A 26,396-nucleotide genomic window follows, 5' to 3' on the forward strand; every position below is an offset into this window, starting at 1 on the left:
AACACACACACTCTTTGGCCACCTTGAGGTGTCTCACGGTGGCCTTCGCGAAGGTTTTGAAAAGTGCAGCGACATTACTGTCGTTGCACGGCTCTTTAACGTTATAGGGGTTCCCCCCGTGGAGGTGCACAGGTGAGGGAGCTTTCCTGCAGGGGCAGCCGGTTCCTTGCCTTTATTCAAGGCGGAGCTCTTGGCGCCCGCACAGGAACTGCCCTTGCTGTTGGAGGTGGAGTGGAGGAGGACGAGGGTGCACTTATAGTTGCTGCCACTCCTGCCTCCTTCACTATCTTTCTCCTTTTGGCCTCGGCGCCTTGGCCTTTGTATTATATCACGAGATGATCTGCTATGTCCAGCCGCATTCCAAGCGGTAGCCACCGCCGTAGATTGATGTGAGCACTTCTGTCCAGTCTCAAGATTGGTTTTTATTTTTGTTGTTTCTGTTTTTGTTTCATTCACGTGTGTTCCCACGAGTAGCAAGAGAAGAGTTGGTCACCTCTGTCAGAGCCCCGCATTACCAGAGGTAGGCTGATCATGATGAGGTTTCGCCCAGTTCCCCAAGGGTATCATTCATAGCTGCATATCACCCTGCGACCAATCAGCTGTCGGCACGATTCCTTACACCTTAGCCTTGATAGGCTGGTCCACGGTGGCATGTTTTGCAAAGGCGTCTAGGGAGTTTTAGTTCCCCTCACCCTATTTGTTTCTGCCACTTACCAGGAGTCCGGCGACCCCGTCCGTAAGGCCACATTGGCTTCCCGGACAGGGCCTCCAGTCCCCTGGCCGTTTCCCTATCCGCCACCTGGGGACGCGCCTGATAGGTAGCCCAACCTACGGGCAGGTCCAAGTTTACCAACTTCTTTTGACCTGAATTGGATAATCTGGACACCAACAACATGTGGTTTGAACAGGACGGCGCTACGTGCCACATAGCTCATGCCACATTGGATATTCTGCACGATCAATTTGAGACAATAGTCATCTTACGTGGAGGTGATGTGAACTGTCCACTGAGATCGTGCAATTTGACCTCGTTAGACTTTTTCTAGTGGGGTTTTTTTAAGTCGCAGGTGCAATACGAAGAAAACGTCTGGTATAGTGAAAAACAATTCGTGGCTTTTGCATCACGATAATGTACCTGCTCACTTGTCATTGCTTGTTCGTTATATTTTGACCAAAAACAACACCGTTATCATGGCTCAGACACAGTATTCACCAGACGTGGTCCCCTGTGAATTTTGCCTGTTCCTGAGATTGAAGAGACCCACGAAAGGACGGCGTTTTGCGATGATTGAGGAGATAAAAACCGAAACGCTGAAGGAGCTCAAGGCCATACCAAAAATTGAATTTCAGATCTGTTTCGAGGATTAGAAAAACACTAGCACAAGTGTACTATATCTGAGAGGGACTACTTCGAAGGGGACAAAATAAAAATTGACGAATAAATAGATATTTCTTGAACAGACTCATTACTATGTACGACACATTTCAAATATCAACTAAAAATACTGTTTTCAATTTCTTCACGACAGAATATAACCTGCTATATATATATACTCAACGAAATTTTTGAAACCAATTTATTACTTCCTGGGCACCAGCTTCACTTCTCGGAAGTGAAGAAGACAATACACTGAATTTCAATTATTTCTCAAAGAACTTGAGGTCGCATGATGCATATTAAATTCAAGGAATGAGTTGACGCACTTTCAAAAGCCGTTCTGGTTTATGGTTTATTCGTTCAGTAATCGGTTACAACACAATGTACGGGTATTTCATCAAGGTACGGATCGATAGGTACTACCGATGATTTCATTTTGATTACTGATTGATTTCACCGATGAACATGCAATATTTATTTGTGTAATTAATTCGATTCACTCTGTTACTGATAGAGTGATGTTTGTGGTTCAATAACGGTCAATTTCATCGTAAAAACACTGTAATGGAGAAACACTGGGTATATCTATTTTTTATTTGAATAAAACATGGGTCAACGGGTGTAAAGTTATCCACATCCACAAAGTACACTGAGAAAAAAATATCGAATTATTATTTTTTCATTTACCGACCCTGTACTCCTAGTATTTTTCAATATGATAAGCTTATTGACTTATTTAGTGAAAAAAAAGAACCGTCCTAGTTTATCAAACTGTCTGAAGGGGTGAAAATAGGGTGGAAATATTTAAAAAATTCGTAACATGAAAAATCGACTTTGTACACATACAATAGTGAGACATGTTATTCCTGATGATGTATTCGACAGAAAAAACTTCACGTCATAGTTTTCCAGACCGTCTGGGGAGTGAAAATTGGGTAAAAATATTTAAAAAAATTCGTAACCTGAAAAATCGACCTCAGACGGCCTGGAAATTTATGGCGTGAAGTTTTTTTTTGTCGAATTGATAATCAGGAATAACATGTCTCAATTTTGTAGGTGTACAAGTCGATTTTTCATGTTACGAATTTTTTTAATATTTTCACCACATTTTCACCCTCTCAGACGGCCTGGAAAACTATGTCGTGGAGTTTTTTCTGTGGAAAAGATCATCAAATAACATGTCTCAATTTTGTAGATGTACAAAAACGATTTTTCATGTTTCGAAATTTAATATTTTCACCCAATTCACTCCCTCAGGCGGCCTGGAAAACTATTACGTGAAGTTTTTTCTGTCGAATAGATCATCATGGATAACATATCTCAAACTTGTAGGTGTACAAATTCAATTTTCGAAGATACGATTTTTTCAAATTTCCACCCCATTTTCACCTCCTCAGACGGCCTGAAAAACTATGACGTGAAGTGTTTTCTATCGAATAGATTATCATGGATAACATATCTCAAACTTGTAGGTGTACAAATTCAATTTTCGAAGATACGATTTTTTCAAGTTTCCACCCCATTTTCACCTCCTCAGACGGCCTGAAAAACTATGACGTGAAGTGTTTTCTATCGAATAGATTATCATGGATAACATATCTCAAACTTGTAGGTGTACAAATTCAATTTTCGAAGATACGATTTTTTCAAGTTTCCACCCCATTTTCACCTCCTCAGACGGACTGAAAAATTATGACGTGAAGTGTTTTCTATCGAATAGATTACCATGGATAACATATCTCAACCTTGAAGGTGTATACATTCAATTTTTGAAGATACGATTTTTTCAAGTTTCCACCCTATTTTCACCCCCTCAGACATCCAGGAAAACTATGACGTAAAGTTTTTTCTGTCGACTTCATTATTTAACGTCAGACTTTCGTTGGTGGTTTTGACTGATTGTGATAGCTACCAATTATAATAAAATAATGTCAAGATTAGGTTACAGTGATGAAGATTTCTTGAATTTATTAATAATTTATGGTGAGTGCAATAGAATTGCAAGTAGAACATGCCGAGTATTTCATGAAAGATATCCACAACTTCCGAAGCCGAATAATAATGTGATAAATCGACTACTAAAAAACTGTAGGTTGAATGGAACCTTCCGTCCAAAAATCATTCGTAAGAAGTATAACAGTTTTGGGATACTTTCATGCATTTCCAAATGCTTCTCTGCACGAGGCTGAAAGAGAGATAGGTATACCCTACGTGACAATTTGTCGAATTCTTAATAAGCATAAATGGCACCCCTATAAGTTCTACTGTGTCCAACATTTGAAAGAGACTGATTCACCTCGTAGAGTGGAATTCTTTGAATGGTTACTTGTCAAAACTCAAGAGGATGAACATTTCCTTGACAATATCATATGAACAGATGAGGCCAAGTTCACAAAAAATGGAGTTTTCAATAGACAAAACAGTCATTATTGGGCGCCAGAAAATCCCCATGTTGTCCGCCAAAGGGGTTTTCAAGAAAGATGGCAATTCAATGTATTTTGTGTCATAAAGAATAAGTCAATTTTTTATATCGAGTTTTATGATGATAATTTGAATGCATCAAAATATGAAGATTTACTGAGGAATGGAATTCAAATGATTTTAAATAATAGACCAGGAAGAGAACGTGTATGGTACCAAATGGATGGTGCTCCACCCCATAATTCATATTCAGTCAGCGAAGCTTTAACCGAAATCTTCGAAGACAGATGGATTGGTAATAATGGACCTTTTCGTTGACCTCCTAGAACACCAGATGGCAATCCATTAGATTATTTCGTGTGGGGTTTCATTAAAAATATGGTTTACTCTACTCCAATAAGAACAATGGAAGATATGAAATCGAGAGTTACAACTGCTTTCAATAGTTTCATTTATTGGTAAAATACAGTGATCAATACGTTGAAATCCGCGTCTTATCGTGTTTGATTATGTGATATTTAATTACTCTCAGTAAACAATTAGTATACAGCGCTTCTGATCAAGACTCCAGACTTGATCAGAAGCACTACACATGACAATCTTTTGAGAGATTACATGTTTGTTTAAGTAGAGGTGGAGATGTGTTTGAACATATTCTGAAATACACTGACGATTAATTTAACTCATTAATTTATGGGTTTATTATTTTCAGTTCGTGTTTCAGCGTGTTTCGTGTTTGTTTGAAGAGAAGTTTCATTCGATGGTTGAGGAGTATTTTAATAATTATCTTTTCATTGTATTATCTGTGACTAATTGAGAAACATCAAACGAAATCTGTTTTACAAAAATGAGTGATGAACAAGGAAACCATGTCAATTTCCGTTTGAAACAGTTTATCTCGGTTCAAAATAGACATAGTATTATCTGAACAAAGTTAATCTAAAATTGGATGTAGAGCTCAAAACTGTTGAAATATACAGGGTGTTCCATTTGAAAAAATTGAGTTCCACTCATTTTTTCATGATATCAAAGTATCTGCATTTTTTGAAGACCCTGTCTGAGGCAAATGAAAATATGACTCGGAGTGAAGATCCTCATAGTATCAGTCCACTCCATTTCAAATTTGATCGTTTTAGTGCAAGAGAGTTCAAGAATATCAGCATTTATAAAAGTTCATGTCTGGTAAAAAAAATATCGAAATTAATTTATATCTTCTAAAGGGTAATAGATAGGTATAGGGAAATAGTATATGAATTTGTTGACAAAAATATAATGAATCATAATATGATATTATATAGGGGGTGTTCCATTTGAAAAATCAAAGAAGCCGCTACTTTATAGTAGAAGCGACAACGCCGCTTCGTCTAAAATATTTTAGGCGTGTAGGTCATACTGACTTATGCATACTGTGAAATTTTCAGGTTGATCTGTTGAATAGTTTGCCAGAAACTTCTAATTAACTCTCATCAAGAAAAGCCATGTATATTGGCGAATGTAATGAATCATTGTTAGTTTATTGTCTATAAGTTTGAGAATGTCCATAAAGGACGAAACTGCAGTAACGTTAGTTACGAATAAAAGTGGTAAAATTATAGAAATTCAGTCCTTCCCAAAATTAAATAGTTAAACAAAATTAGTTTTCACGATATTTCAATTATTCTCACATATGCAGAATATATCATTGGAAAATTTATGTTAATAGCCCCAGCCCGACACCTATTAATACTGTCTTTAACGCAATATGACAAAAAATACGGCCACTATTATTAAAATGGCTCGTTAGCGGCGTCCTCAAGGAACTTTGTGGATGAATTGCAGTGCCATTCGCTTGATGTACCGGCGTGTTTGCATTCATGAAATTCTTTCACTCCCAGACAATACCGAATGTACTAAAGTGCCTGTACCCTTATACGATTCTCTCGAAAAATCCTTTTAAAAAACTTTTTTTTCACACGCATTCTTTTTCGAAACTTTGCCTATAGTATGCTATTGTGTATCGAATACTTCTTTGCTTCTCCTCTTTTAAAAATATGAAAACTTGGCAACAGTCCAGTATTCAAGATGTGTGTCTAGCAAGTATCTATTTACTGATGCAGTATTGTTCTTAAAAATGTGTTACTCAACATCACGGCTTCAGAATATCAAATATTTCCTGTATACTAATTGTTTACTGAGAGTAATTAAATATCACATAATCAAACACGATTAGACGCGAATTTCAACGTATTGATCACTGTATTTTACTAATAAATGAACAGCTTTCTCTATGTAAGTTTATGATTTCTAGAATATAATAATGGGTTTGACTGCATCAATCAATAACTTCGATATTTTCTGGAGAAAGAACCGAAGACGTTATGTAGACATAATATCACGCTCAGACATTGTTATTTTTAATGTTGTGTTCGAAATTTATGAATCTGGCTATATTTTCTGCTAAAATTGGAATCAAATGGAATCATATCAGTCCCGATCCCAACAGCTGAAATAATCGTTCCGCAGTTGTTGATACAATTTATGAGGTACATACTCGATCAGGCCCGGACTAGAGCCGGACTAGATCACGTATCAAACAAGTAAAAACATATTGGAACCGAATTTGGTCATGTATCTATTAACTTCTATTTTTCAACGAAAACTTTGTTATTCAGCAATTATTTATTTCCTAGAAACTATAATGATTTGTGAAGGAAAGTATTTATACAGAAATATTTGTAAATAAATATATAACTTTAAAGGAAACTATTTCAGAATTATTCTAATCAATAACAAAAAAACAAAACAGATACGATATTGTAGATTAATGAAACATATAGTTCTTTAATGCTAGTTTGAATTTGCCTGTGTTGGAAAATTGTTTGTCGTTTGCTAATTCACTCTATGCAATTATTGCTTTGTAAAATATAAATTGTTAACAGATTATTGAGCTGTCTTATTTGATGATCATGTAAATTTCTATGTTTTATATACCGGACTGAGTCATGGCCGGTAGGAGAAATCGTATCTGCGTAAAGTATACAGCTCCTTCATTTCAAAACTTCCCACCCCTACTACTTCGTTTAGCAGGGAGAATTTGCCGTAGGCAAAAAACACGTCAATTTAGATATCGAGGGGAAGTTCAAAACCAGTGCCAGTGGTATTTTAGGTTTAACCCCCTTACCCCTAGCTATCCCCACTTAATAATTTTAAATGGCACCCCTATCTTGTAACACATCATTTTAGAGATCTTAAAAATCCTCACTCAACCCCGTTTAGAAAACTGAAATTGGTTGATCCGTTCTTGTAAAATAGATCAGAAAGAAAATTATTTATAATAAAAAATTGAATAATAGCTATTGCAATTAAATAAATGTACCTTACTTTATTAGGTGTTCAAAATATTCACCATTGGTAGCTAAACAAAAGTACAATCTATTCTCGAATTCCTGTCGGACTTTTGTAAATGTTTCCTTAGTAATTTGTCTGCATGTGTCACTAATCCTGTGTCTTAGATCTTGAATGTCCTGCGGGGAAGTTTTGTATACCATTGTCTTCAAATAACCCCAGAGAAAGAAATCCAATGGCGTTAAATCCGGAGATCTCGCTGGCCATTCCACCGATCTTCTGCCAATCCATTTGTCAGGATACCGTTGATCGAGCCACTGCCGGACATGCAATGCGTAGTGTGGCGGTGCGCCGTCCTGTTGAAAATGTAAATTTTGTTCATCCAAGAGCGGGTTGCCTTCTTCATCAACTTGGCGTTCTAAGGACTGTGTTATGAGTGGATTGATTACATTTTCCAATAAGTTCAAATACAATTGACCGGTTACATTTTCTTCAATAAAAATAGGGCCAATTATTTCGTTTTCCAGAATTCCAGCCCAGACGTTTATTTTTTTTTAGACATTACGTATGATCCTTTCGAAACAAGTGTGGATTTTCATTATCTCAGTATCTACAGTTATGCTTATTTACAAACCTATTAAGAAAAAAAAATTGATTCATCACTGAAGCAAATATTTTTTATTAAATTCGGATCATTTTGAATTCTCGCAGTCATTATTTCACAAAATTCAATTCTCCTATCATAGTCATCCTCACTGAGTTGCTGAAGAATACTCATTTTGTAAGGAAAGAACTTACTTAGTTTTGAAACTTTGAGTATAGAACCAACTGAAATATTTACTAACTTAGCGACACTCGAAATTGAAGTAGTAGGCTCAACGGCGAATTGGCCTAAAATATCAATCTCTGCGGTTTCCGTAAAAATTCTCAGCTGCTTTACTGTTTTGATGCACACAGAACCGGTTTCTTCAAATTTTTGAACAAAGTCTAGAACATATCGGGCAACTGTGTGCCCTTATCTCACTTTAAGCTAAAGCAAAAAACTCTGTGTAAAAAAGAGACATAAACATACCGTTATTGAGTCAGTGGTAGTTGTTCCATGAATTTTTGCATTTTGTTATAATTCATTTTCTTTCTGCCCTATTTTACGAGAACAGATCAACCAATTTCAGTTTTCTAAACGGGGTTGAGTGAGGATTTTCAAGATCTTTAAAATGATGTGTTACAAGATAGGGGGTGCCATTTAAAATTATTAAGTGGAGGTAGCTAGGGGTAAGGGGGTTAAACCTAAAATACCACTGGCACTGGTTTTGAACTTCCCCTCGATATCTAAATTGACGTGTTTTTTGCCTACGGCAAATTCTTCCTGCTTAACGTAGTACTAGGGGTGGGAAGTTTTGAAATGAGGGCACTGTATAGAAATAAATTGCAAAGCTATAATTTGTTTTTCTTCAATATGGATCTTTTAATTATTCAAAGAGCGTGGTGAAAGTTCCGAGCAATAATTCTATTAGCCTTAGTGAAAACCTCGTGTTTGAAGTAAATGTAATGCCACGACTTTATCGACAGGTTCATTTTCATCCCTCAGAAAGTTTCTGTTTTCACACCGGCCATGTTCAGCCATTGCTGACACAACATTGTTGTTGGGTGAATTTTTATGGAAACACTTCAATAAAATACCCAAGAATGTGAAGTTAGAATTGAAACATCAGTGGATACATTATTCGAGTCTGCATCAAATGTTCACTTCCACTCGAGGTGAACCATGTGAGTCATATTTCCGAGCAGAAGATAAACTTGAAGATATAACAACGCAGCAAACTGAGTATACTGCATATATACAGATATCGTAAAATGAATGTTATGGCACATATGTTCGAATAAATAATGTAATCCTCAAGCCGCCCAGAATTCAGCACATTCTTTATACAACGAAATGGCGAGTCCTAGTTCAATGCCGCGAACTACTTTCTCTTTATTTTGTTCCAAATCCGGCCATTTTGTTTACTTCGGCCAAGCTACGCCTTGGTTTTTAATGAGGCAGTTTGTTGAAGGAATAGACGCATTTTCTTAAGAAGGTTCATTTGTATTAGATTTGTCAAAATACATTCGGCACGCCAAATATTCATACATTTGCGACTAAAAATGTTAGATTTATCAATAAAATGAAGTAATTTTACATGTAACTACCGGGTTAGGTGTTGTCCATTCGTAATTTTCAAAGAATTAACTATTTTATAGTAAGACAATTTGTAAAGTAAAGATTTTGCTCAAGAACTTTCACTTATATTACAAATAAATCTCTCATTAACCAATATTTTAATGGTTGTTTGTTATTTGAAAGTGGTCGACAATGTTTCTTGGTGAATATTAAAAGTTCAGACTTCCAATATCTATGAGAAGAGAAAAGAAATAAAGATGAATGAAACATTAGAAATACTTGGACTGACCTGTTAGAGGTAGCTTTCATAAATGTCCGTCGGATATAATTCAATATCCAGTCAACTTGAATAAACCAAAAAAACTATTAGATTTGTCATCCTTACATAAATTCTAATCATGTACCTTCATTCATTTGGCCAAAAATAAGCTAAAACATTCAAATTTGACTTTCAAAATCAATGGTGATTAACACAACCAATTGACAAGATATTCAGGCAAGGTATCAAATTTTACAATGAGCTATGGAATGCTTTAAAAAAATGAAATGAACACAAATTCAAGATTAATTTGAAAAAATATTTATATTTGGTATAGATATATTATCTGAAGAGTACATTTATGTTCATGTTGATAATAATGTATATGAAGAAAAGAGAATTGAAACTTTCTATGTTTTTTACCACTTTTATTTGTAACTAACGTTTTTGCAGTTTCGTCCTATAGGACGTCCTCATAGGACGAAACTGCAGTAACGTTAGTTACAAATAAAAGTGGTGAAAAACATGGAGTTTCAATTCTCTTTTCTTCATTATGATTTCCTACCATGTAGTAACGGCTACATCCATCAATTTATTGAAAAATGTATATGTGTGTATACGTATGTATATTTATATTTTTTTTCAAGTTTCAGTTCTGATTTATCTTTTTTTGTGTGTGCTCTGTTCATACTTAGTTATGTTATAGTTATTTTTTATGTTTCTTGGGAAAATAAATTGTTATTATTATTATATTCATTTTCTTAAATGTATGTATCTCTTCTCGATACAGTTTTGAGACACAAATATTAAGGATACTGAATAATTACTTATAGTATCGATGAGAATGGTTTCTAAAGATATTCATAAAAATGGAAAAATTATCTGCGAGCGCTTTCGACAGTTGATAGTACTGTCATCTTCTAGGCACTCCTCAAACTGAACTTGTCATCCTGTCGTCTGCCTCTTTATACGATCAGAGCGTCTCAACTCAGGTATTTCAGGTACTTTAGGTAAATTTGCCTGTATTTGTACTGCATCAGGTACTTTTCTTTGTGTTAGATCTTCTCTAGGAATGTGTATGGTTTTGTTTAATATATTTAATGTGAGGTCTTGTGTTTTGATTTGTACTTGTTCCTCGATAAGTGATTTATGACTGACAGTCATAAATCATTGTAGAATTTATTAATGAATTACTCAAAATAAAGGAAAATTAGTTGCATCAATCAAAAATATATACATATAAATTAAACAAAATATAATTATATTTATCTTATAACAAGAGAAAGAAATAAATGTCACTTGTATAATTTAAATCTTTTTTATTCGGATAATGGTCAAAAGAGATAAAAAAGTTATTTTGAGAAACAGCTTTGCAGTATTATGTGCCCTAGTCAGAATCTGGGTAGTATTATTGAAACTCATAGTTATCTACTGACTTATTCACGTGCTCAGTCAAAGCATATCTTTGTGGAGGTAACCTGCAATCGTTCTTATGAGAAGTAATGCGGTCTTTTAGAAAACTGGATGTTTGACCAATATCAGTTCGTATAGAGAATAAAGTGCTCCCATTCGACAACGATTAATAAACATATTTATACGATAACAATAATATTGTCAACTCGGCGCTTCACAAACAAATACAAGATGGACCATTTACTTGAATTCATTTTATTTTCAGAACGACAAATCCTAATTTCCAGATGTGCATTACTAATTTTCCTTCAATCTTTAAAAAGTTGCATTTCACCAATCAGACCGTTACAACCATGCTAAATTTACGCCCAAGGATGCGTATGAAAACTTGTAACCGAATCAACGTTCATCTAAGAATTATTTCACATTTTTCATCGCCACATTAGAAGAAATGTCTTTAGATCAGCGATGAGTAGAATCTTGGATATGTGAGACGATTTATGTTTACGAAACCTCATTGTTAAGTGTTATAATTATATTAATAGAAACAAACTGCAATTGTTGGTTGAAATTTTCCGATTTAGTAGTATAGAACCTCGAGACATTTTCATTTCTCGAACTGAGAATGTAATTTCAATGTGAATAAATTGTTTAATGTCTCTCCTTCGTTAGAATTTTGTATAAATTTGTATCAGATCAAGTTGTTCTTCTAAACAATAGTTCTCTCAAATTATTTATAATATATAGGAATAGGTATAGGAAATGACCAGTGTGAAGGTGGCCATGCGTTTTCATCCATGTGTTTGGTGAAAGAGAGGCGAGCGCGCTATTCCGCCATAGGTCGTTTCACCTCAATTATTCACATGGCTAGCCGTGGAAATTTTTACATTGATAGACTCATTGCTGGAAACGAACTGATGTGATTGGAAATGATTCAAATGATGATGAAAATCCTTTTTTTTATGAAATGAACCGCATTTTATTGAAATTGTACAACAACTGATAATAATAGAAGCAGAAAAATAATTCCAAATGGAAATTCGTTGCTAGGAATATTTTTTCTGTCAATTAATTAAATACACCCCCGAGTACCGTTAATTCAATTTTCATTAGAAAATATCATAACTCCTTGCAGAAACACATTGCTGGGAATTTTTTTTCATGAAACCATCGAATTTGGCATGTTTATCAACCCCAGAAGGGTCGCTGATTCAGTCTCGCGAGAGAACACCCCCAACTACCCCTAATTCACTTTTCATTAAAAAAGGCATAAGTCCTTGCAAAAACACATTGCTGGGAGTATTTTTTCAAGAAACCAATCGAATTTAGCAAGCTTGTTAACCCCAGATGGGTCGCTGATTTTGTCTCACGAAAATACATCCCCTTCTACCCTTTATTCAATTTTCATTAATCATAACTCCTTGCAGAAATACATTGCTGGGAATATTTTTCCATGCAACCATCGAATTTGGCATGCTTATTAACCCCAGAGGTGTCACTGATTTTGTCTCACGAAAATACACCCCCTTCTACCCTTAATTCAATTTTCATTAGAAAATATCATAACTCCTTGTAGAAACACATTGCTGGGAATTTTTTTTCATGAAACCATCGAATTTGGCATGTTTATCAACCCCAGGAGGGTCGCTGATTCAGTCTCGCGAGAGAACACCCCCAACTACCCCTAATTCACTTTTCATTAAAAAAGGCATAAGTCCTTGCAAAAACACATTGCTGGGAGTATTTTTTCAAGAAACCAATCGAATTTAGCAAGCTTGTTAACCCCAGATGGGTCGCTGATTTTGTCTCACGAAAATACATCCCCTTCTACCCTTTATTCAATTTTCATTAATCATAACTACTTGCAGAAATACATTGCTGGGAATATTTTTCCATGCAACCATCGAATTTGGCATGCTTATTAACCCCAGAGGTGTCACTGATTTTGTCTCACGAAAATACACCCCCTTCTACCCTTAATTCAATTTTCATTAGAAAAAATCATAACTCCTTGCAGAAACACATTGCTGGCAATATTTTTTCATGAAACCATCGAATTTGGCATGCTTATTAACCCCAGAGGGGTCACTGATTTTGTCTCACGAAAATACACCCCCTTCTACCATTAATTCAATTTCAATTAAAAAAATCATAACTCCTTGCAGAAACACATTGCTGGCAATATTTTTTCATGAAACCATCGAATTTGGCATGCTTATTAACCCCAGAGGGGTCACTGATTTTGTCTCACGAAAATACACCCCCTTCTACCCTTAATTCAATTTTCATTAGAAAAAATCATAACTCCTTGCAGAAACACATTGCTGGCAATATTTTTCCATGAAACCATCGAATTTGGCATGCTTATCAACCCCAGAAGGGTCGCTGATTTAGTCTCGCGAAAGAACACCCCCTTCTACCCTTAATTCAATTTTCATTAGGAAAATTCATAACTCCTTGCAGAAACACATTGCTGGGAATATTTTTTCATGAAACCATCGAATTTGGCATGCTCATTAACCCCAGATAGGTCACTGATTTTGTCTCACGAAAATACATCCCCTTCTACCCTTAATTCAATTTTATTTTTAAAAAAATCATAACTCCTTGCAGAAACACATTGCTGGGAGTAATTTTTCATGAAACCATCGAATTTTGCAAGCTTGTTAACCCCAGAAGGGTCGCTGATTTAGTCTCGCGAAAGAACACCCCCGACTACCCTTAATTCAATTTTCATTAATAAAAAAGCATAAGTCCTTGCAAAAACACATTGCTGAGAGTATTTTTTCATAAAACCATCGAATTTGGCATGCTTATTGACCCCAGAGGGGTCACTGATTTTGTCTCACGAAAATACACCCCCTTCTACCCTTAATTCAATTTTCATTAGAAAAAATCATAACTCCTTGCAGAAACACATTGCTGGGAATTTTTTTTCATGAAACCATCGAATTTGGCATGCTTATCAACCCAGAAGGGTCGCTGATTTAGTCTCGCGAAAGAACACCCCCTTCTACCCTTAATTCAATTTTCATTAGAAAAATTCATAACTCCTTGCAGAAACACATTGCTGGGAATATTTTTTCATGAAACCATCGAATTTGGCATGCTCATTAACCCCAGATGGGTCACTGATTTTGTCTCACGAAAATACACCCCCTTCTACCCTTAATTCAAATTTAATTAAAAAAAATCATAACTCCTTGCAGAAACACATTGCTGGGAATATTTTTTCATGAAACCATCGAATTTGGCATGCTCATTAACCCCAGAGGGGTCACTGATTTTGTCTCACGAAAATACACCCCCTTCTACCCTTAATTCAATTTTAATTAAAAAAAATCATAACTCCTTGCAGAAACACATTGCTGAGAATATTTTTTCATGAAACCATCGAATTTGGCATGCTCATTAACCCCAGAGGGGTCACTGATTTTGTCTCACGAAAATACACCCCCTTCTACCCTTAATTCAATTTTCATTAGACAAAATCATAACTCCTTGCAGAAACATATTGCTGGAATGATCTCCAAGAAAGTTAACTCAAACACCTTCTATCTACAAGTTGAAGAGCATAGTGGTTTCGAAATAGATGATTTTTTTCTACGTGTGAATACTACAACTAAAACTTAGATCAATGGATTTGGTTTTCGAAACTTATTCAACAATATCATTGGAAACCCATTGTGAATGCTGCGAATAATATGATTCTCGAAAAAATTGATAATCTGCTTCAGTTATTGACAGAAAGTTACGGTTATGAATGAACTTTCAATGTGTTTTCGCGAAGAGTTATAATTTTTTTTAATGAAAATTGAATTAAGGGTGGAAGGGCCTTCTGTGGTTAATAAGCATGCCAAATTGGATGGTTTCATGGAAAAATTTTCCCAGCAATGTATTTCTGCAAGGAGTTATGATTATTTTTAATGAAAATTGAATTAAGGGTAGAAGGGGGTGTATTTTCGTGAGACAAAATCAGTGACCCCTCTGGGGTGGATAAGCATGCCAAATTCGATGGTTTCATGAGAAAATATTCCCAGCAATGTCTTTCTGCAAGGAGTTATAATTTTTTCTAATGAAAATTGAATCAAGGGTAGAAGGGGGTGTATTTTCGTGAGACAAAATCAATGACCCCTCTGTGGTTAATAAGCATGCCAAATTCGATGGTTTCATGAAAAAGTACTCCCAGCAATGTGTTTTTGCAAGGACTTATGCTTTTTTATTAATGAAAATTGAATGAAGGGTAGTCGGGGGTGTTCTTTCGCGAGACTAAATCAGCGACCCTACTGGGGTTAACAAGCTTGCAAAATTCGATGGTTTCATGAAAAATTACTCTCCGCAATGTGTTTTTGCAAGGACTTATGCTTTTTTATTAATGAAAATTGAATTAGGGGTAGTCGGGGGGGTTTTTTCGCGAGACTAAATCAGCGACCCTTCTGGGGTTAACAAGCTCGCTGAATTCGATGATTTCATGAAAAAATACTCCCAGCAATGTGTTTCTGCAAGGAGTTATGATTTTTTTAATGAAAATTGAATTAAGGATAGAAGGGGGTGTATTTTCGTGAGACAAAATCAGTGACCCTTCTGGGGTTAACAAGCTTGATAAATTCGATGGTTTCTTGAAAAAATATTCCCAGCAATGTGTTTCTGCAAGGAGTTATGATTTTTTCTAATGAAAATTGAATTGAGGGTAGAAGGGGGTGTATTTTCGTGAGACAAAATCAGCGACCCTTCTGGGGTTAACAAGCTTGCAAAATTCGATGGTTTCATGAAAAAATACTCCCAGCAATGTGTATATGCAAGGACTTATGATTTTTTTTTAATGAAATGTGAATTAAGGGTAGTTGGGGGTGTTCTTTCGCGAGACTAAATCAGCGACCCTTCTGGGGTTAATGAGCATGCCAAATTCGATGGTTTCATGAAAAAATATTCCCAGCAATGTGTTTCTGCAAGGAGTTATGATTTTTTTAATTAAAATTGAATTAAGGGTAGAAGGGGGTGTATTTTCGTGAGACAAAATCAGTGACCCCTCTGGGGTCAATAAGCATGCCAAATTCGATGGTTTTATGAAAAAATACTCTCAGCAATGTGTTTTTGCAAGGACTTATGATTTTTTTTAATGAAAATTGAATTAAGGGTAGTCGGGGGTGTATTCAATTAATTGACAGAAAAAATATTCCTAGCAACGAATTTCTATTTGGAATTATTTTTCTGCTTCTATTATTATCAGTTGTTTGTACAATTTCAATAAAATGCGGTTCATTTCATAAAAAAAAAGGATTTTCATCATCATTTGAATCATTTCCAATCACATCAGTTCGTTTCCAGCAATGAGCAATGTAAAAATTTCCATGGCTAGCCATGTGAATAATTGCGGTGAAACGACCTATGGCGGAATAGCGCGCTCGCCTCTCTTTCACCAAACACATGGATGAAAACGCATGGCCACCTTCACACTGGTTAGGAAATGTAGGTATAAAAAATATATTTGAGTGTAATCTAGTGAGTTTTGAAAATGGTGTAATAACCAAAACTAGTCACCAAATATAGAACTATCGTGGAAAATAGACAAAAGTGTGTTTTATAGTGTATCCTCAGTGAACATAAATTTTCACAAAATAAACCAATCGTCAATCAAAGAAGGAATATGATTATCATGTACTGTTTTGTTCATATACACGATAGTTCTTAGTATTGAGCTAATATTTGAGAGAAAACTCCATATGGACTTATGACCTAAACGTTTTAAATTTTGAACTATGTGCTGGAGTTTTATTCAAGCTTCATTTCTTTTTTAGCAAATCCGGTCTGTAGAATTTTTTTTGTTCAATTTGCAGTTTTTGTATGAAAATTTTTGATCCCTTCAATTATACGTTGTTATGATATTGGGTATTATAACGGAATCAAAACGTATTTAGTAAATCGGCTGGACTTTTCATGACTTTTCATGATAATTGATTTGCTGCATTTTTCTCCGCCTGGAATAGCAAAATAGTTATCAACATAATCAAAAAATTAAGAAAAAAATAACGATCAAAATACCTGACGACGTTCGGCTTATTAGGTTATGTCAGTTGTCATGGAGCGCGCAAAGACAATTGAGTTTATTACATTAGTGTTTGGGCGCGTATGACTAATTGTCGTAGTAGAAGCAAAAGTCAGTAGTATCCATCACAGTATCATTCACAATGCCACAACGAAACCGTAATGCAATCAGGCCGCAGAATATTGCTAATCAATCCACTGCAGATGAAGAAGAGGGCACGAGAGGAGGGCCGTTTTCGGTGTTGCCAGGTCTACTATTTTTGCAGCAGATCTCTTGTTTTGCCTCCCGAGATCCACTATGTTGAGAGATACAAATGTTTCATCAAGTGAATTCTTTTTTTTTGTTCTCTTGAGACAATGTGTAGATCATTCACATATTGTTTAACAAACAAAACAGATGGAAGATTAAAAGTAATGTTTTCAAACTTCAATGCAACGGATCAAAGTAACGTCTTTGCGACATCTCTACTCATATGTCTGGCAAGCCGGCACTCAATTCAACCAAATTTATAATTAGGAACCGATATATCTAACGCAAACACAATTTGATAATGTGAAATAAAAATAGACGTGTAACATATGTGCTGCCGGTGTAACGAGCACTTGAAATTTGATAGGCATGATTTCTTTCAGCCAGCGGATGAAAAAAAAACGAATGGATATTTTTATGTAAGTCGCATGAGAAAACAGCAAAGCGTGACGTCATAACAAATATGACACCATACGTCAATGTCTCGGTCAATGGCTTGTCACAGCAACGGGATACAAGGAAAAGAAAAAAAAATTGACACTGGTGACAGAGTGATAGTAAACAGACTTTTCTTCGAAATCGTTTGATTTCTTACATCTCTCATATCTCTAAATGAATAAGAAAAAGCACATCATAGAAACAAATAGTTTCATTATTGATTTGTTATGTTCGCTGATGAATATACAGGGTAGTCCAAATAATAATATTCTTCGCCTCGTGTATCATTCATTTTTTATAGTTTTCGAGTTACGAATTTTTATGTTTTTTGGAAATGTTCAGTAGGATCGTCTTCAATTTTCCGTTGGGTGTCTCGGGATTTTTTTGTAGCAATCTTTACGAATTGTTCTTCCTCGCGTAAAATGAACAGTCCTGTAACATCTGTTTAAAATCTATTTGGATTATTCAGCGATTCCCAGGTAATTTCACAGGTAACTTTATAAACTAAGAAAAGCATCATAATCACCCAGAAAGGGTCCTGATATAGGCTATTATTCGCTGAAAGTATATGGTTTTTGAAAAATACCCAGGTGGATATTTTCTAGGTGGGTATTTTGATTAGAAAAAAATAATAATGTCAATTTTTGTCAAGTTCATAATTAATTTAGACGGAAAATACTCTGAAAGAAATGATAAAATTCCAAAAAATCCTTCAATTGACTTAGAAAATATTAAAACTCAAAATTGACTCAGTGGGGTATCATTTCATTATTACATTATTTTTTTAGTTATTATTCACAGAGTCATTTTGAAATAATGATAATACTCGTAAAATCATTAATATTTGAACCCAGTTGACTTTTTCATAACTGAGAATAACGAAGCAGTATTACCATAAAAACTACAGAAAACAATTTTTGCAAGATATGTTAATACCTCTGACTAAATTAAAGTTTATATTTTCTGTTCTAATCTGATCCTCAATTCAAATTTTCAAATTAATTAATTCAATTGAAGGTTCGCGAAAAACTATTTTTTTTTCATATCATGGTTTGTAGCGCCGTGTATATACTAACTGAAATATGACACATTAAAAAATTGCTGCCAACGACGTGGGTTATATGTCAAGTTGAGGTTATCACTCCATTACTTGATGATTAGTTTTCAGTCATCTCCTGATGATGCTAACTTGTCTAGCGAAACGCGCGTCGAAGACAGCGTTTTTGTTCTGTGAAACTAAAATATTTATATTTTTTTTAGTTTTAGACTTGTGGAAGTTTTGGGTGAAATTTTCTTTTCATTCTTCTGCGAGTTCTTCTGTATCGTCTGTTTTTATAAATTACGATAATCAAAAATGTTATATGTGAATTTGGAAAAAAGAGCGGTAATCCATTCAGAAAATGAAGAACGGAGCTTAATGAATGTAAGAATGAAAAAGGCCAACATTCCGTATTATTAAAAACTGCCTACCTTCTTGCCACTCATTAATTATTCACGTCATTTCAAACTCATTGAAGAGTTCTTAAGAAAAAGCATGAATCATGTCATCTTGTATCAACCACAAAGACGTTATAATTCGAAAAATTTAACGTGAAAATAGCCTTCAAAACTTCTTGCTCACTTCAACAAATGTTAGGTAACCCCAACGACAAGATGTTGGAAAGTAAAAGTTCAGGGATATATGGAATAAGCTATGAGGACTGTGCCAACAAATATATGGGTCAGACAAAGCGAACCATTAAAACTCGTTTCAAAGAAGACGCAGAGAAATCTAATGTCGCTCTGAAATTATCGGGATCGGTACATAAAACTAGATTTTTGAATGCTTAAGAAAGTCTGGAATTTGTGAAGTGTGGCATGAGAAATATGCACCGGGACAAAGGTCTTATTCCAAACATCCCATTGTTTACCTTCTCATGAATCACTCTATTGAAATTAGCGAGAACTTTCATGAGAAAATTTTCCGCAAATGTCCACCCGAAATCATTGGTGTACGAGGGAGGTCCCAGAAATACCCGGCCTGACCTAGAGATGGCGGTAGTTGTATTAGAAAGTACACAATCTATAAAGCATATGTTTCAAGTTTGAAGACGCTGCGTTGTTTAGCGTTGTTTGGCAGCCATCAATAGTGAACGTTTTCGGTGAACGGCAAAACCAACTAATCAGTTTCAACGTGGAAAGCCTTTAAACCAACGTTCCGGTCGAAGAAGCACTCCAAATCATACAGAGGAAGCTTTCCGAAGATAGAACGAATTTACTTGTAGAAGTGATTATGGAATTACTAGGATGCTGTGTACGAAACTGTTATTTCCAACTGTAGGACGAATTCTTTACACATGATAAGGTACTGTCAATGGGATCGCCACTTTCAACAGTGATAGCCAACACATATATGGAGTGGTTTGAAACTCTCGCCATTGAAGAAGCCCACAAGAAACCTCGTGTCTGGTTGAGATACGTTGACGACACCTTCATAATATGGAACCATGGGAATACTGAACTAGACGCCTTCCTGAAACACATCAATAGCGAAAGACCTTCCATCACTTTCACAATAGAGAAGGTCCACAACAAATTGTCATTCTTGAACGTATTGGTGAACAGGACCGACACTAAGTGGGAAACATCTGTATACCGAAAACCCACTCACATGGGACAATATCTGAACCACGAATCCAACCACCATCAATCGACTAAAAGAGTAACCATCAAGACTCTATTAGACCGTGCTTTAAGGCTATGTATTACGAAGGAAGGTCTTGAGAAGGAGCTAGACGTCATCAAAAATGATCTTCAACGGAATGGCTACTCCAAAGCGATGGTGGAACAGACTTTGGCTAAAAGACATCAGGAGCCTCCCAAGGAAGAGAAACCGTCACAGCCAGTGCTTTCACTTCCCTACATCAGAGGATTATCGGAAAGAATAAAAAGAATTGGATTCAAGTACACTATCCGTAGCAGCCTCACGAAAACCAGGCCACCAAACGCGGACTGCGATTCCAAGAATTGCATTTACCCAATACCCTGTGAGTGCGGAAAATCCTGTATCGGTAAAATGTTCGTGAATGTTCGCATTGTCGAACACAAGAAACACACACAGCGAGGGAAACCAGCAAATCAGGAATAGCAGATCATATTTGGAAGGAACATTGGTTTAGGAGAAAATTCAAAGAAGCCGCATACATGTTGCCAAGAATGTATTCAGCCAAGCTAGCGTAAAGATACGCAACTTATGGAAACCCATAATCAAGCGAAAAATGGCTAACTCCCGCCAAACGGTTATCTACCACTAAACCGGTGAAGCGGAAAAATAAAAGACCCATAAATAGTCATCTCTTGGAGGAATCAGTCCAGTCATCACCCGAAGACGATTGTGGATACTAACAATCGAAACGTCGTGAAGTAACTTGGAATCTCTCAACTTTATATTTATATTTTTATTTTTTTTCAATTGTTCTATTTTTAAATTGAAGGGGTTATATTTTTAGGAGTGATTAATTTTTGGGAAAGAAAGTTTTTGGCTTTCTACCACTCCATCTTGATACAAAAAAAAGGATGAGGGAATCTTACTTGTATTTTATTTCACTATTATTTCGTTTCAATTTTTTTTACTTAATATAACTATTCTTTTTAAATCTTCCTTTTTTTATTAGTTCTTTCAGAGATTTCAAATCATTTTATATAATATCAGACAATGGAAGTCCGAACTGATGAACTTGGTCAGAATAGCTTCCGATACGACTCAAATTTTACTGGCTTTTTACTTGCCTCAACATATATACACATGCGAAACATTATTGAAATATTTTCAATATAAATGGGTGTTTACCGTTTTTGTCACTTAGTATAATTGTAACAAACAATACTGAAATACTGTAGATATGGAGATATCTCGGGAGATGTATACCTACTGAAAGAGATGTTAACCTCTCGGTGATTACCAATTTGACGACAATCGCTATTCAGGAAAACGTACATGTGGCTGATGCAAACGACATATTTTTATGAGAAATTTTTTGGGCGAAAATTTTCACAATATTTGGATAAAAGTGGTAGTTACTTTACTTTCGAAATGAATTTCAGAATATTAACTCCCAACTACCTACACAGTAGGGTCTGGTAAACGTCTGACGGAATGTTCCTCTAGAACAATGCATTTCTTGCTATTGATTTTCAGCCAATGAGATATGAAAAATAAATACTCAAGCAAGTGAATTTTGTGAACGTAAGATTATTCATTTTTTTTTTTCATACATTGAATGTATAACAGGTGAGTAAGAAATGAAATTAGAAACATTCACCTCTCCCAGATCTGGAAAACGATTGACAGAAAGTAACCGATTCCCCGGCTAATACTCCGATGGACAATCAATTATATCCGACAGACATTCGTGCAAGTTTCTTCATAGAAGAAAGTCATGCAGATGACTCTCTCTGAAATGAATCGAATCATCGGAACATTACTCCTCGTCGGTGCAGGGCAGCAGTGTGTCCGAGACTCGACTGACTTCATCAATGGTCTATCGTATACACGAAACTTTCGTCTAAATTATGATTTGTATGAATTGCAGTAAAGTAGTAACTGCTCCATCTTTTGAACTGAGCCCCAAGACGGGAGTACATAAATTAATATCCGTCGTGGCATTAAACATAGTTTTCCAGTAGGTATTTGTCGTATACCACTGTCGTATACGATGAGAGAGAAAAATGTTTCAATTTCAATTATGAATATTATAAAACTGAAGACAAAACTATTATCTGGAGTAACGTCAATCGATTTTCTTTTTCTTCTATTTCATCGCTAGTCCCGAATTTTCTTTTAGAAAATTTCACAAAAGAATGTTTATGCATTATATTTTAGCAGATTTCTTAGTGAAATGACAAGTTGAGCTTTATCGCACGAAATGAAACGTTAATCTAAGTTGTTCAAATTATCAATAAGATCTTTCTTTTGTATTTTCCTTGATTTCTTTGGGCGGGACGACACCAAATTTATGTTTATCAAGGTCGCAAAAAGTTTTAAGGCCGACCCTGCTAGGAGTTATATCTATTAAGTTCTCAATACACTATAGTTGTTAATCATTTCAATCAGATGATATGATTTTTTCTAGATTTTTGCAGGCAACCTTCACTCTGAAGATGTAAATTTTAGAAATGAACTAGCTTACACTTGAAACGTCTGAAATTGACGTTCCAATTTCAGTATTTTCTTTTATAAATAAGCACAGTGATTGTAAAAATGATTTTATTACATTTGGATCTTTCACACTGTACAATAGAATGGACTTATTGTAGCAATAAATCCCCAACTGACTGAAAACTGTTTAATCCTCAGAAATCATATAATTAGGTATATAAAACATTATTTTGGACATGATATGGCAATTTGAGCTATTTCAGTCCTAGTCGGTAGTTGTTATTTGAGTGGCAAAAACTTTTTGATTAAAATAACGTCGTCTTTTGGTTCTTGGCAAATTTCTTGTGATGACTTTTGACTAGCTACCAGCTACTATGAATAGCATTTTAAAAAGACTGAAATAAAATTATTAACTACTTGCAAACGCTACACAACACGAACAAAACAAAATACGCTAACATAGTACACATACCTTAATGAAAGCAATAAACAAGACACAGAATAGCCAATGGGTCCCCATAATTGAAAAGAGACAGGTAGTCAGACGATACACAGGTACACAAATAACAATAAGACAATCACAAAAATATCAAGCTACACCATTCTCAGTGACTTCATTCTTGGTCGACTGACTGAGCACATTTTCTTAGTTTCCAGACCGGACTCGACACTAATTCACATCCATTTTATTAAAATAACTCGCTGGCAATTTCACGTTTAACGTGCAATGTACAATATGATGACAGACTCGAGTCGCACGATCTGGCTTTTACCTAGCCAGCGCGAAAGCCAGAGTCAGAGCAAGTTCTTTTCAAATACGATGACGTTGAATGGGTGGGTGGAGCAACAGGTGAATGGAGAGTGGAGAATAACAGATACAGATTCCAGAGGAACACAACCAGCAATGCAACCAATCTCATTCATGGTTGCTGGAAATTGAATCTTGCACCATGAGCTGCCTTGTTTAAGTAATTATTATCAAGAAATAATTCACTTGTTTCAAATAATGATTTGAAAATAACCCGTTGTGGACAACTTCAAAATGAGTAATATGAAAGAATAATGTGGATCATAGTATTTGTAATTGATTTTGTGATGAGAAGCTAGCATGGCCTTCAGTCGACCTTGGACCGTGTCTAATCTTACGTATCAGTGAAGTTATACTAATGTATGACTTGGAATAGATATTACCATATAATGCAGATATGTTTTGTGTTTATAATGTAAAAATTTTAAAATTCATGTGAAAAATTATAACGTACTATCCGCGTGATGGAGTCAAATGTAAAATAAGATATTGAAATACTCAGGAAAAAAATATTTCCGTGTTTGGATTCATTCATTATCTATTAGAAAGAAGGTTTTGGGTCAATCAATCATTCGATAATGGCAAAAACACACATTGTTGAAAAATCTTCACAACAAAATACTTTCCAAATCGATTTTCATTGAAAATATCGATTTCTCCACGTTATTTTCAGAATAATTTCTGCACGGCTTGGTATCTAGCCATTTAAGCTCATATTTTGTATTCTATGTTTCATTTTATTTGACAAAATGCGACTTTGATATGCCATGTTTCTACTGGGTATCCTGTATATTGTAGAATATACATATCAAATGAGCCTAATGTATTGTTATCCAAAACTTTTGAACGATACAATTTTTGATATATTCGCTCCTTTATCTCAATCTTCTATCAGAAGTTTGAGAAGTGACTCGTTTTTTTTCTTGTATCAATTTATATTTTACTTATTGCTGGACATGCTCCTTAATCTCTAATCTCTAATCTGTCATACCTCTAACTGGTATGACCAACTTGTTTTCCGTCATTTTCAATTCAGTCTCAAACCAGTTTATCTGATATACATATTATTGGGATGAAAAAAAAACAGTGTAACATCTTCAGGAGTTCGCCATACTGAATTTGGAGTGCCTTGTCATTCAATGTCCATATCATGAGAGTGAATAAGAAATACCTAGTCCGCCATTTTAGCCGATCCACCATATTGTATGTACAAAGTCACGCGTGTATGCAACGTGTATGCAAATTGAATAAAAGCTTGTAAAATAACAAACCCTTCATTCATTGACCACAAATTCAGTCGAGTTAATACATTGACAGAACATGTATCCATGAAAAATATACAGCTGGAATGATCTTCTTTTGACTGTAGAACCCAGAAGGCACTTACTATGTAGGGTAGGTACCTATAAGCATTTTTGTGATTGAGGTGAATTCAATTCAATTCAATGCCACAGAAAACCAGGTATCAGTATTATCCAAGAAGATAAATGTCTCCAAACCGGATATATTAACGTTAGGTCAGACAATTCCGCTTCCTGATTCACTAAGTTTGTTGGAGGTTCAAATGGACACCAATATGTCGGCACAATTATGTCGCTGGAATTGAAAATGCTGTTTCTCAAATTCTTGGACCTTTGTTCTGAACTTTTGATGCTTTATAAATCTCAGATCAGACCTTCTTTGGAGTATTTTTTTTCATATACGGAGCTCCGCATCCAAGCATACCCTGAAGCAGCTGGATTCCAATCAGAAAAGAGCCATCCGCCTAATTACGAACAAGAATATCACTTGCAACCTTAATAGTCTGGAACATCGAAGAAAGTTTGGAGATTTCTCTTTTCTATAGATACTATAACGGGGGGTGTTCAAGTGATTTGGCACATTTGATTCCACCAAGAGCGATACATATCTACCGGTCAGTCGGTAGCCAAGCGGTTCGGCGTGGGTGCTTTGTTCACTCACTCGAATTGACTGCCGTGTTGGTCGGTGGTTCAAACCCTAGTCTGAACGATCGATCTTCACTTGCTACCGTCCAACCCGTGTTAGGAATCACACGTTAAAAGGTAAGACCTCGTTAATCCTCAGCTCGCACAAGTTTCAACTTCTGAGGGTTGTCGTTCGTAGGGGTGCGACAGCTGGTTAACGGAAAAACAGATTTTAAACAGATTTTTTTTAAACAGATATCAGAAATACGCGACATACTGTGGCTGCTCATAGTTTTGAGTTCCAACTCAGTACACCTAGAACTTTACTTTTCAAGAACTCTTTCATTTGGGGAACAGCGTTTATGTGAGATAAACTTCCTGATAACGTTTTTCAAAATGAATTTATTCTCCATCAGCGACTCAAATCCAACGTGAATCGCTACTTTCACATAGGCACCGCTCTTAGATCACCTCAAGGATTTTCATGTAGTGCTTGTGTTCTGTCCTTAAAAAAACATGTACATTTCTTAGATTGAAAGAAAGTCGGTAATGGTGTTTTGATGTTTTCCTAGAAGAGTATGAAATACTTTCAATTTCAAAGGATATTTATGCAGCACCTCAAAAACTCAGAAAAAAAACTTAAGTTATTAGGAAAAATTTATTATTGAAGTGAACCGCGAAAATAAATGCATTCACAAAGTTCCAATTCTACTTCTCGTTGATATTTTTTTCATTTCTCAGTTATTTTTATTTAACTTTCTTAAAGTTTCGAAATTTGCGTGGGACATGATTATGTTTAACAGGTCGACAGTAGAAATCTGACATCCAATTTACTAA

The 26,396-nt window shown here is 35.4% G+C and overlaps 1 protein-coding gene across 1 annotated transcript in view; it reads right to left on the bottom strand.

Annotated features, from left to right (window-relative positions):
- The window catches only part of Ptp10D (Protein tyrosine phosphatase 10D), an 86,115-nt gene extending 62,489 nt beyond the window's left edge, over window positions 1–23,626 (bottom strand). Inside the window, 1 exon segment of the mRNA XM_074183188.1 lies at window positions 23,299–23,626. Within this exon segment, the coding sequence (XP_074039289.1) occupies window positions 23,299–23,346 (48 nt within the window). The 5' untranslated portion in view covers window positions 23,347–23,626.
- Between the last annotated feature and the right edge of the window lie 2,770 nt (window positions 23,627–26,396).

This window comes from Leptinotarsa decemlineata, unplaced genomic scaffold (assembly GCF_025532065.1).
Source record: "Leptinotarsa decemlineata unplaced genomic scaffold, Ldec_3_MD MMD2_tig00026336_RagTag_RagTag, whole genome shotgun sequence".
In the NCBI taxonomy this organism is placed as follows: Eukaryota; Metazoa; Arthropoda; class Insecta; order Coleoptera; family Chrysomelidae; genus Leptinotarsa; species Leptinotarsa decemlineata.